Source organism: Talpa occidentalis, unplaced genomic scaffold, assembly GCF_014898055.3.
Source record: "Talpa occidentalis isolate TD23 unplaced genomic scaffold, MPIMG_talOcc4v2.1 talOcc4.13, whole genome shotgun sequence".
NCBI classification, from domain to species: domain Eukaryota; kingdom Metazoa; phylum Chordata; class Mammalia; order Eulipotyphla; family Talpidae; genus Talpa; species Talpa occidentalis.
In genome coordinates this window covers 81,343,277-81,356,644 of record NW_023601322.1, presented here as the reverse complement: position 1 = coordinate 81,356,644, position 13,368 = coordinate 81,343,277, and the positions used below count along the sequence as shown (strand labels likewise).

General features: G+C 33.6%; 1 protein-coding gene across 9 annotated transcripts in view; it reads left to right on the top strand.

Annotated features, from left to right (window-relative positions):
• CSNK1G3 (casein kinase 1 gamma 3) overlaps positions 1-13,368 on the top strand; it is an 87,039-nt gene that overhangs the window by 19,682 nt on the left and 53,989 nt on the right. For all 9 annotated transcript variants that reach the window (XM_037509446.2, XM_037509444.2, XM_037509447.2 and 6 more), the window contains exons 2-3: positions 5,400-5,826; positions 10,212-10,252. In XM_037509446.2, the coding sequence (XP_037365343.1) occupies positions 5,649-5,826; positions 10,212-10,252 (219 nt within the window). In that variant the 5' untranslated portion in view covers positions 5,400-5,648. The remainder of the gene's footprint in view (positions 1-5,399; positions 5,827-10,211; positions 10,253-13,368) is intronic.

Sequence of the window (13,368 nt, the reverse complement as noted above, 5' to 3'; positions counted from 1 at the left end):
GGCAGGAGAGGTCTGCGCGCCATGTGGGACCCTCCTGTGGTGGCCGGGGAGCAGCCAGGGATCGAACCAGCGCTGCAGAGGCTGAGGCCAACTTCGCAACCCTGCACTCAACCGCTGCGCCACCAGGGAGGCCCAAGATTCCAGTGTTAAGGGATCTGGTGCTATGTAGCTAGGATGCAGGGAGGTCTAGGTTGGACTCATACTTTACAGCTACAGAGAATTTATCAGCATCTGTTGACTCTCCTGTGTGCCAAGCAGTGTGTTCAGTTTGGAAATCACAAAGTTACATATAATAAGAGTCATTGTCTTCAAATACTGCAAGCAGTTAAAATGGTGCATAGTATAAGAATATCCTTAGAAATCTCCTTGTCTAATTCTCCTGTTTTAATTATTGTTAAAATAATCTTAGGCAGATTAAGCCTGGTCCAAGAGTCACAACTATTTGGTAATTACATTGGGATTTCAACACTTCTTTTTCTAATCCTATGCTTTTTCTAGTACATAGACAAGGAGAAACATCAACGAGGTCTAGAAGCAGATCACAAAGATCCCAAATAACGGGGAGAACTGGTACATTGCAGCAGGTTACAAAGATTGGGACTTACTTTGAAAGAAGTTTATTTCATATTATATAAAACTTATTTGTAGAGGATTGGAGCCAGGAATTCTTTTGGGAGCTCAAGGAAGTAACTGGCCTTATGGGGCAGTTTGGGTTTTTCAGAGACTTCATGCAAATCTCTTATATAAAGCAGATCTACAAATACTACTGCAAACACAGACATTACAGCATAAATCTGGAGCATGTGCACCAAATTGAAGGTGATGGTTACCTCTCAATTTGGCATATGAGATTAGAAATTAGAGATAAACACCAGTGGGTATTTCTACATTATGTGAATTCTTATTACATGTAGAATGTATTTTGGATATTTGGGTAATCATAAACAAAGAGCTAAAAGGAAAAATACTTCTTTCAAAGTAGATAAAGAAGACCCATTTTAAAAAGACCTTCTAAAGTAAAATAATGATGTACATTAACTTTTAAAAAATTAGCATTTTCAGATAAGTTTTTTTTAAAAATTTATTTATTTATTTATGCATACAAGAACTGGGGTGTAGGCCGGAGGTGGTGTGTGTGTGGGGTGAGAGGATTCACCAGAGACAGAGCGGGTAACCGAACAGGCAGACTGACAGAAACAACATTGCTGAGGGGAGCAGCGAGCATGGCAGGAGAGGTCTGCTGAGCCTGTGGGTCATCTCCTTGGCCAGGGATCGAAATCGTGCTGCAGTGGCTGGCAATAGCCTGATTGCGCTGTGTCTTTAACCCCCACACTACCAGGGAGGCCCATTCAGTTAAGTTTTATGATAATGTTATAGTGGGGGAAACATGCACATCTAATATAACATTACTTTTGGGGGGGTTGTAGATTAACTCTGAAAATCACATTTTTAAATTCAATTTACATACAATACATACATTTTAAGTGTAGCTCGATGAGTTTAGGAAAATATTTACACCGATGTAATTCCTTCTTTATCAAGATACAGAACTTTTCCCTTCCTTAGAAACTACCCTCATATAATTTATGAAATTTCCCACCTCCTGAAGCAATAACTCATTCCAAAACTTCATTTAACGAAAATCATATATTCTCACTTGTGTATAACTTGTTTCACTCAATGAAGTGAGAGATTGGTCTATATTGTTGCATGTATCAGAATTTCTTTACTTTTTATTACTGAATTGTATTTCACTGCATGAATGTATCAGCTTATCATTTCTGTTTATAGACATTTGGATTGTTTTCAGTTTTTGGCTATTATGAATATGGCTGCTATAAACATTGCTTTAAAAAGTCTATAAACATGTTTTCATTTCTCTTGCTTAAATAAGTGGTATCGATAGCTTGTAAGTGAGTATTTTACTTTATAATAAATTATCACACTTTTTCCCAAAGTATTTGATACTCTCACTAGCAATGTCTGAGAGTTCTAGTTGTTCTTTATGCCTGGGGCTTTTTTATTGGGACGTCTTTGGTTACTGATTCAACTTCCTTATTTGTTGCTAGTTTGCTGAGATATCCTGTTTCTTTGTGGTTCCCAGAAGACTGCCCTAGTGATTCCTGTGAGTTGAGACCCAAAGGAACCTCTTGGGAAAGGCCCTACAATGCTGGGGAGCTTGAGCTTTCATTTTCCCACTGGAAGAAACACCTGGATGTGGTGCAGTGCTGACCTCAGGGAGCGGAGGGCAGGGGCAATATGATCTGAGTTTAGCCCCTGCTCTGTGCTTTTAATTTGGTCCTTGGTCTCTGTGGTAAGAGAATGCGTGAACCTTATCCTTGAGTTCAGGAATTTTTTCAGTTATGTTTTCTCTGTGGCTATCTGTTGGTTGACCACCTTCTTTGGGTACGAAAGTTGCCAATGGCCTGTGTTACTTTCTTGATGACATAACCCAGTAGGATTTTCTGTACACACAATCATGTCTATGAACAGCAGTCATACCCTTTTTTCTTTCGTTTTCATGCCTTTTGCATCTTTTCATGCCTTATTGCACAAGCTAGTTCTTCAGTACAGTGTTGACTAGAAAATATAATAGCTGGCATACTTGTTTTTTTCCCAGACTGGTTGATAAGTTTAATGTTTTGCCATTAAGTGTGATGTTAATGTAGGTTTTCTTTTAAAATTCATTTTATTTGGTTGAAACAGTTCTACACTTTTGGATTACTGAGAGGGTTAAATCAATCATTAATGGCTTGGATTTCAGCAAATGCATTTTCTTCTCTATTGACATACCTTTTTTGCTAATTTGGTGAATTTATTTCAAGTATGAAATCATGCATTTTTAGTACTAAGCCCTGTCATTAGCTACTTGAGAGTTAATAAAATAGCTTAATTGTATTTACTAATTCTTCTCTGTCATTTTTCCGTATAATTTGCTTCCATACATGTTATAAATGGCACTAAGAAATTATTTGTACTTTAAACACTAACATCTTTTAAGGGAATCAATCCCCATGCATTTCTGAATTCCAGCACTCTTAATTTCTTTTTGAAGTTTCACATTTCTGTGTGAATCATTTGTTGATGACTAATTCGCAGCTTTCCCTCATCTGAAAATGGCTTTCTTTCACTTTCAGTTTTAAAGAAAAACTTTACTGGTTGTAGAATTTTGGCTTGAAGGTTTTTTTCTTTTTCCTGTCTTTCATTGTTTTGAAAATAGTCTCTCATTTTCTTCTGAGCCTCCTTTTTTTATTTTAAGAGCAGTTTATATGTTACATAGTTTTTCTCTGTCTGCTGTCATGATTTTTCCTTTATTTTTGCTTTGTTAGTTCTTTGGACTGTGGTATACTTAAATTTAATTTTGTCTGTTTATCCCTTATGGGAATTGCTGAGTTTCTTCAATTTGTAGGTTGATTTTTTTTTTTTAACCAAACTTAGGCGATTTTTAGTCATTTCTTCATATATTTTTTTCTGCCTTTTTTCCCAAACTAACAGGACTTTAATAACTTTTTAGTAGCTTTAATGTTCTATTTTTCTAATTTCAGTGTAGGGCTATTTTGGAGTCTGTTTCTGTTGACATCTTTATTTTTTTTAACTGTTAGTCACATTTACTGCTTATTTGCTTTTCTGGTAACTTACAACCATATGCTGGATGGTATGAATTGAACATTGTGGAAATTTTTTTTCTCTTTTTAAAATTTGCTACATTTCATTCTGGGATGCAGTTAATTCAACTGAGCTATTCTTATTCTTATCTAGGTTTGGTTTTCAACTTTTGTTGAGCTAGTCTAGAGTAGTCCTTACGGTAGGGTATTGTCTTACTCTTGAGTCCAGGTACTTGTGGCATTTCAGCTGAATTTCTGGGGTTCATCTTGTTATTTGTGGCCTTTAGTTTGTCCATTTTTCACTAATTCCATAGTAGCCATTGTCTCCCAAAGTAGCCATTGTCTGGTAGGTATTTCAGAATATCCTCTCAGCACATGTAGCCTAGCCATCTCCCCTAACAGTTCCTACTTCCAATACTGCTTCTACCTCACCTTCTATACCATGTCCCACAAATTGTACTTGCTTCAGTAGTCCCACACTGATCTGTAGCTAGAAAATTGTCCCTAGCCAGAGAGCTTGGCTAAAGGTAGAGTTCAACTTAGGTCTTTTTCTTTTTTCAGAGATCAAGGATCAGTGTCTACACATTATACAATGCTTGTAAACAGGTGCTTCATATGTTTTGTTCAGTTTTATAGTTATTTATAGTAGGAAGGGTAGTTTGGTATCGGTTACTTGGTTATGCTGGAAACAGAGGTCTCATTCAATTTTATATATCCCAAACAGGTAGTTACAAGTTGATAAGCAGAATAAGAGTATGGCCGTTATTGATAAATTATTAACAATTTAATGATAAATAGGATGGGTATTGGAAATAAATGCATATGTGGAGTTTTGGAAAATTAATCACAAAGTGCTATTTGTTTCAACCCTTGTTAGGATTACATTATATAATCAACAATTTGAGAAATTTCAAGGAATAAGAAATTTATGATATTGAAGTCAAAGCAGCTTTAATTACAAAGAATAGGAATCCATTCAGTATGTTCAGAGGATTATTTAATTTTGCAGGTTTACCACAAAATTGAAGCATGTTTGATGGGTAAAATTCCTAGAGAAGCTAAATGCGGCTGACTTCACCAAAAGTTTTGAAAATTTTTTTGTGCCTTAGTACTTTCATTTGTATATTAGAAAACTGAAAGTCTTTTTTCCCTTTATCTCATAAGGTTGATGCCTGCTCTCATTTCTTAACATTGTGAAACTACATTTATATTTTAAGGACCATTCCACAATGTTACATAAGACTAATTGTTTTGCTTGATGGTTGGCAAGAATGTTCTTTATATTATCATTTCAGAGCCCCTTCCCATATGTAGTTAGTGGATAATAAATGAAGTTCAAATACGAATGTATCTTTGTAAACATTGAAAATTATTAAGTATGTGAATATGTAGAAGATACTTTTATTACTACCTTTTATTTATTAATAAAATATATTCTTTTTCTGCTTTTAAATTGGAAATCTTCTAAGGACTTACTGGAATTGTTTGAGTATTTTTAAAAAGTGAAATGATTTTAAATTGGATGTTTTGGTGGATATATATTGGCTTATGAAACACTCAATATGTTTTTGTTACTTTTGCTTAAAGAGCTCAATAAATCCTCATTTGTCTGTTTTTGTCATCTTTTGGGGATAGGCAGGAAAGGGTAATGGTTAATTCAAAATCTATTGTGATTTGATTTCAGTGGGTATTTACAAATAGCAATAATACATTGCCTAAACTTTTGATGTCATTAATTTCCCAACATGTTTTAAATTCTTTTGGTTGACTGATTTTCTTTTCTTAATGTTCTAGCTCTCTGTCAGTGTCATCTCACATCATTGAAAAGATAATTCTGAAGACATGTTTTGCTGAAAAAACAACTGAGAAAAATTTTACGAATGGGATGAACACGCGCCAGTCAAATTGACTACCTTCTGCAATTTGAATGTTAACATTGCCCACTTGGTACAGTTACCTAGTGATGTACCTGTTTTCACAGTACCCTATTTCAGTGTGCTTGTCTTGATTAAAGAATTCAAAGTGGAGTACCGCAAACTTGATATGGATAATAAAAAGAAAGACAAAGACAAATCAGATGATAGAATGGCACGGCCTAGTGGTCGGTCAGGACACAGTACTCGTGGAACTGGGTCTTCATCCTCTGGAGTTTTAATGGTTGGACCTAACTTTAGAGTTGGAAAAAAAATTGGATGTGGCAATTTTGGAGAATTACGATTAGGTAAGAGTATTGTGTTTCTTCTATTATGTTGGAAACTTTTTTTTTAAATAAAGATACTTTCTAATGAAAATAATTTAGTTTTTTTGTTATGGTAATTTTAAAGAATTCAGATTATAGAAATTTCATATACCCTTGTGTTTTTCATTTGTAAGGAATTCTCTGTTATTGAAATGGCCATTTACTTGAGATTAACCATGCAGAATATGGGGTAAAAGAAAGTAGATTAAAAAGTCCCAGCAGGCTGAAATAAGTGCCAGGAAAGCCTTTTTAGTGTAGTCTTTAGGAATTATATTTAGGCTGTTTTTTCTGCTTTTAACACATTTAGTAACTAATCCTTTTTGGTGGATTTGTATGGCTTAAAATGAATGCAATATCCTGAAACTATGTAAAAGTCAGTGAAATTTACATTGTTGGGATTTATTCAAATCTTCCCCACTGGGTGGGGGTTCAGGAATCTGTATTCTCAACAAGGGACACAAAGTACAAACTCACCTTATTCTTACAATCAGATAAGTTTGAGAAACATTGGTGTAATTAAATCTCCTAATACTATTTTTAAAATAGTTAATACTTAGTGAGGGCAGGTTCCCTGCCAAATGTCACAGCATAATTTAATGACAGACTCAGGAACAAAATTGAGATTTTTAACTCCTGGTACTATTGAAGTGTGACTTTCTTCATTGGAACGAAACAAGAAGGTGCACTGCATGGTTATATGGGAGTCAGTATTAAGGTTACCTTGAGAGCTCGGGTCAGTACTATTTCTCAAAGTGGAAACTGTAGAAGTGAAAAAGGAAAAATTGGTTCCACAGTTTTCATTAGATCCAACTTCATTGTTAAGAAGTAAATTCAATTCTATGTTTATCTACTCAGCTGCTTGTCCTTTTCATCTTATAAAGCGCCCTAATTTGTAGTTACTCCTTAATTTTATTATTGTTTGGTGTAGTGTGCATTAAATGTTGGACTGAAGCAAGCCAATAAAAGGCAGTGACAAAGTTTGTGCATAGCTGCAATGTGATTTGTGACTGGCAGGTTGTTTGCATGTAGGGCCTCAAGTATTTGAAAGGGTGAATGTTTTACATTTAATTTTTGGAAGAATGTTGAGTTAGTTATTTTGAAAATCTTAAATTATTTGTGATTTTGGAGACAGAAAAACTAGATTATTTACTTGTGTAGCTCTGAGCACCATTCATCAATCCATTCACCCTTTATTGCATGCCTGTTATAGGTGAAGCATGATTAGGCACTGGTAATACATTGGAAAAACAGAAATACCATCCCTGATGTTATGGAAGCCGTAAGCCATTTTTAACCACTTAGGTTAGGACCTCAAATTTCTCAATTTAAAATTGAGATTATTTTCCCTTCCTAGATTAATATGAAGATTTAATTTACATGATAATGTAAAGGACCAACACTATGCCTGCATATTTCACAAGACAACAAATTTCTGGTCTTTAAAAGATGATATCAAGATACTTGTTTCTTTTTTAAAATTTAAATTGCAATCATATGTATATTTATTTAAATGTATATGAATCAGCCATGTAGATGTATTATATAAATGCATACTGCATGTATCTATTGCTGTCTCATGACCAGGACAATATAAAGCAGCATATGTACTATATATTGACACCATATATGCTCTGTGCTGAAAAAGCAATAAAATATGCATTTCTTTTGCAGTCTGTGAATAAATAGGAATGGGAATAAGATCAGTCTTTTAGTATGTCCGTTCATTGTCCATCCTCTTCTTGTACTGAGTTGTACTGAGTCAGACCAGACATAGCTAGATAAGACACAGGGTTACATTTTATATATATATATAAACTTTTCTTTTTATTAGGTTTCACATTTTAAAAACCTTTCTGGTTAGGGAAAGACTGCTCCACCTGGGATTTATCAATTCTTTGATAGAGTAAAGGGCTCCATTAGTGATTACTCAAGTTGTTGCTATCTTCCGGCCAATAAGAAAAAAAGGGCCAGGACATCACACATTCCTTTTTGAAGTGGGGAGTCACTTACCTCATGTCAACTATACAGAATTTGATCACATGACTATGTCAAACTGAATGGGAAGCTGAAAATGTAGTTTCTAGCTGGGCAGTCATTTAAGAAATGGGGTGTTCTGTTGTCACACAAAGGGGAGAGTGGGTTATTGGGTGTGTACCTAGCTGTTCCTGCTATAAGCTTACGTGTGTATGTATGATATGGATATATCTATATAAGTATGTATTCTGTAAAACATAATTTTTTAATGATCATTACTACTGAAAACACCACAAAGTTGGTAAAACATTTTTCAGGCTCAGTGTGACACAGAGCTCTATTGGAAATATCTATTGGTTTTAAACGTGAGTAACTGGAACCAGCCTATGTGAAGTTTTCACTTTACTAGATTTTCTCTACACACTCTCATTCCTCTTCTCTCCTATTATGTGAGCAGTCACATCTTTGTGTGTCATTTATTTATGAGCAAAGCAAAACATTAAAAGCCGACTATGTGAGGAAATATACTTAATGCTCAGTGACAGAAAATGTATTGATAGTATTGTTTAATCATTGTTCATTTTTATAAATATAGTCCAGAGAGTTCAGCAAATTCTGTAATATGCAAGAGGCTTGATGCTTTTAGGATTTAGTGCTTTCTGTTGTGACTTAAAAATAGACATTTAACCATATAAAGCTGACAAAACCAGTACTTTAATTAGTATTTGGTACATATGGGTTCTATGGAATGCGTAGTTAACCTAGCTTATTGTCCTGTGAATTTTTTATGTATTTGTGAATATCATATACAATATACTTATGAAAAAATGTAAATTCTTGATGAAATACAGATTTCATCTACCAACTCAAACATATTTGTCCCTTTGTTAGGCACTAATTTCTCAAGATTCAACGTCTTACTGTTTATTATATTATTCTCTGTAAGCACACAGAAGGCTAAGGTTTCATACAAAAAGCATTCTTGAAAATGTTTATGATGGCATAGCTAAATGATGAAATAATTGGCTAACCATTTTTTTCTAGTATTTTGAAAGTATTTATGGGCTCCAAAATGCCTGCATATAGCTTTATGGCTGCCATTTTTGGTTCTTCTTTTGGGTTCCATCTTGTGATAGTAACTGTAAAGGGTTTGTGAGACATACTATTTCGATTAGCATTAATGTTTTTCTCCACTAATTCAGAAAACTAGTATAGTTGCTTGAACAAGCACTGCCATGCAAAGGTGGCAACATAGCCAAGATTGGAATTTTGTTTAGAAGTTTTACTGCCATTCATGAGCTGCTGTATAAAAGGAAGCTAGGGATATTTTGTTGTAAAATCATATGTGAAAGTTCATGATTGGGATGTTCTGTGTTCAGGGCCAATTACTTTCATAGTTAAAAAAAATCTCTTTTTCTCATGAAAATAATTCTTGCTTAGTGAAAAAATACCGAGTCACATATTGTTATGTTTCTTTTTAAAAATTCCTTAATATACTTGTAAAGAAACTCATAATTTGTGTAACAAATTGTTTTCATATACTTCACAGCTTTCAAAATTCTTCATAGTACTTTATGTGGGCTGCAGATGCTGATCTGTTGTAATTTCTAAATTATTTTTCATTGCCAAATATTACTGTAATTCATTTGAATTCTTCACATATTGATAATATCATCAATATATTAACTGTACCCTGGTTTCCCATTTATCTATTCTATCTGGTAGTTTTTTTTGAATATGTAGACGTTAATAATATTGAAATGTAATAGAATTTGTTTAAAATCTGATCATACTATTGTTTTTCATTCTTGTGCTCCAAAAGGTGTCCAGATATTGGCAGTAAATGTTTCTCTTACCTTGTAGTTTTATTTAACTTATAAGTCTAGGGTGACATCGTAAAAACCTTTTACCCTCAAACTAATTTATGAGAGAAAATTAATTTTTTATTTTTAATATATTTCATTTTTTCTGTGTATTTGCTATATTAAGTATAGTTAGTATGTACCCTAATAAAATTACGTATTATAATAATGAAGAATTTAAAATGAATTTGTGCTTGGGAGCAGATTTTGTGTTCCTGTTTTTATGTAGGAGTTCTGGTTTTGAAATTTAGTTAAGCAGGTGTTTTACAATTGATTATTTCCTAAATAAGTAAAAGTCTTTCCACTTTTATAAATGGGCTAGTATTTATAAATATTACTTTCTGCTCTGAAGCTAGATGAAATACTAAATACATTGTGTTGATTTAAAATATTTCCTTATAATTGTGGGTTTTTGCTAAAGTAGTTGGAAGTAAAAATCTGCATTTTTTAAAATGTATATGTACTTTTTAAATGTAATGTATCTTTAAATAATAACTATAGAATCTCACCTGTTTTCTTTTTTTTTCCAAGGGAAAAATTTATATACAAATGAATATGTGGCAATTAAACTGGTAAGTTCACGTATCTTATTTATGTTTATTTTTTCTTTAATGATTAACTTATATTTTTTGTTTTCATATCATTTATAATGAACACTTTTTTGGGAAATGATATATATATATATATATATATATATATATATATATATATATATAGCTGATCTTTTGTATTATGCTCTTGGCATTATCCTACCCCTTAAATATATGATACTGTAGAGGATGTCTGTCTCTTCCCATGCCGCACAAATTCAGTCTCTTTACATTGGCAACATTATAGAATAGAATTTTTCAATTTTGGCACTATTTTTCATTATTTAAGAATTAGAAAGTAAAATTTTATTTCCTGATTTAAGCATGTGGATAATGTATCCTTAGTAGTCAAGGTTGAATTTTTTGAGAATATATCTCCAGATAGCTTTGAAAACATTTTTCCTTATTGATATTTTTGATATGGTAAAAGCTGGTTATTGCTTGACCTCCAGGTATCATTCTGATACCTCCAGGTATCAGAAATATTTGAAGTGTGTGGTGGGTAACATGAAAAGCAAACTCCTACGGACTATTGTGATGTCCTTAGTGTGTGGTACAACTGCTGTAAGGCAGCTCTTTCATTTGCAAGGGTTGAGATCTGGGAATTTTTTAAGATACAACTTTATTGGCAGCTCTCCTGCCTGCCTGTGGCTATACAGGTGCCTCTCTGTTTCTTTCTCTTTTCCTAGTAAACCTGTTCTTTTAACATGTCTAAAAAAAAAAAAGAAGATGGAAAAAGGACATGATATTTTCCTGGCACACCTTTTCTGTTTAGTTTGCCACCAGACTTCTCAGAGATTAAGCATGATTTGGTTTTCCCAGTTTGTGTGCTTTTCTCAATTTTGTGTTTTCAGAATAATCTGTATTAGGATAATGTGAGACTAATAAGGAGAACTGTTAGAGGAAGAAGCAAGTAGGAGGAAATAGAAAATCTTTTGAAATGCGATGGAAATCGGTACTATATAATTTTAAGTATCTTTGTGAATGTAGACCAGGTTTTACTGGGAAATATGCTGGGATTGTGGTGCCCCAGAAGAGACTGCTGGCTGCCATGTGGCTTGGACTGGCATTTACCTAGGTTAGTTCACCTTTGGTTTTAATCTGATTCTTGACCTTATGACAGAAAATCTGGTTAGTTCACCTCATTAAGGTTGTCACTGTTAATCAGAGGTGGTACCATTATTGACAGTGATCAATTCATTCATTAAACTATTACCTTTTTTGCAAAGAGTTAATTTCAAATTTGTAATGAAGTATTTTACTACTATAGATCCAGAGTGCACAAATCAGTATAAATATTTTTTTCTTCCTGTAGTCTGATGTACATTAGTTAAAATGACAAGATTCCCTCATAAGCATGAAATCAGGAAAATGGCATTGGTTTATATGAATGGCAATAAAGAGATTTGGGATGCAGGGACTGCATAGTGTTAGAACACTGCTGCCTTTCATTTCTTTGTAGTTCTTTTCCCCCATGTTCTAAGCTAGTGGTCTACGAGCTATACCTTTAGATATTAGGAGTGGGGTGAAATACAAGAACAGTAGTGTGACAGCACCTGTATTCTTTGTTTTTGATGTGGCACAGCTCTGCTCAGGGAAGCATGTGAATGATATTTAGCTGTTATTTTTAAGCAAGTCAACCATTGTGTCAAAACAGGAGCCACTGATCTAGACTGACCTTCCCCTTACCTGCTTTAGTCATTTAGATTTAGAATTAGTTTACCCTGTGCATGCCAGATTGATCCCATTGATGCTTTAGTAAACAATTACTTTATCATCTTTCAGCCTTCTTATGTATATACATATATATGATTATTTTTAGTTTATCTTAATGCCATTTCACTATCTGCTAATTTCCTTCTCCTACTTCCCTCTTCCCCCCCTTTGTTTTTTGAATATTCTTCCTTTACTCTGGTTTGCCCCTTTTTAAACCTTTGCACTCTGCTGTCCCTTCTCAGGGGACATTGGTAGCCAATGTCTGGAATGGTTCGGAGTGCAAAGGGTTAAAGCACAAGAATCAGCACTACATATTAATAAAGGTGGTTATTTGGTGTTCTTTGGAGGAACTGGAAATACTTTTCTCTCTATATCTCAATGTTTTGAGGTTGCCTCAAAGTCATCCAAAAATTATATTGCAAGGACAAAGAAATATTCACATAAACTGTTGTTTACTAAATTGTGTTTTTTGACATAAACTTAGTTTACTAAATCTTTGTATGTCTATAAAATAAATGTAAAATATCCATATATAGTATCTGTTTATTACAGATAAAAAAATTTGTTCAGAACCTGCCATAATAGTAATCACTTGAAAATCTTAAGTTTGTATCCCTTCAGTGCTGTCTGATTTTTCGAGTTTGGTCTAAATGAAGGCATTATAGTGGTATTCAGAGAGCAGGTTTCACTGACTAATTTAGTTCCCTCCTCCTCAGTTTTCTGTATATTGTTACCCTAATTCAGGTTGATAATTTGTTTCAGGATAATTTGTTAATTTCTTGTCAGCCATCATTCTATATCTTGTTATTTGCACTTATATAATAATGTATTCTTTAGGAATAATAAAAATGTCATGGTGAGGTAGCTTTTTTTATATGGTGGCATCATAAAATTTTATTACTGGAGTCAAGTTGAACTGACTGAACTAAGTTACATCTGGGTTTCTATTTTTACCTTGGGGATATTGGTGACTGAATAAGTTATGTATTTAAATTCACTTGTGATTGCTTAAGTGAGCATCTTTTGCTGCATTATCTGTTCATGTGCTTTTATATACTTATATGCTTTTAGATGAAGACTTACATAGATAGTATAGCACATGTGGAAGGCACTGCTTTAAGTACCGTGTGTGTGTGTGTGTGTGTGTGTGTGTGTAAAAATGTGTCTGTGTGTATGTATCTATAACTATATATAGAGAGATATGATAAACTGAGTGTTAAATTGTGGTTATTTCTTCAGTTGCTGCCTTTGTTAACATTTATATTATATTATGTTATATTCTCTGTAATCTGTAAATGTTTCCTTACGGCAAACTTTGCAGATATGACTAGGTTAAGGATCTTGAGATGGGGAGATTATTCTTGATTATTCAAATGAACCCC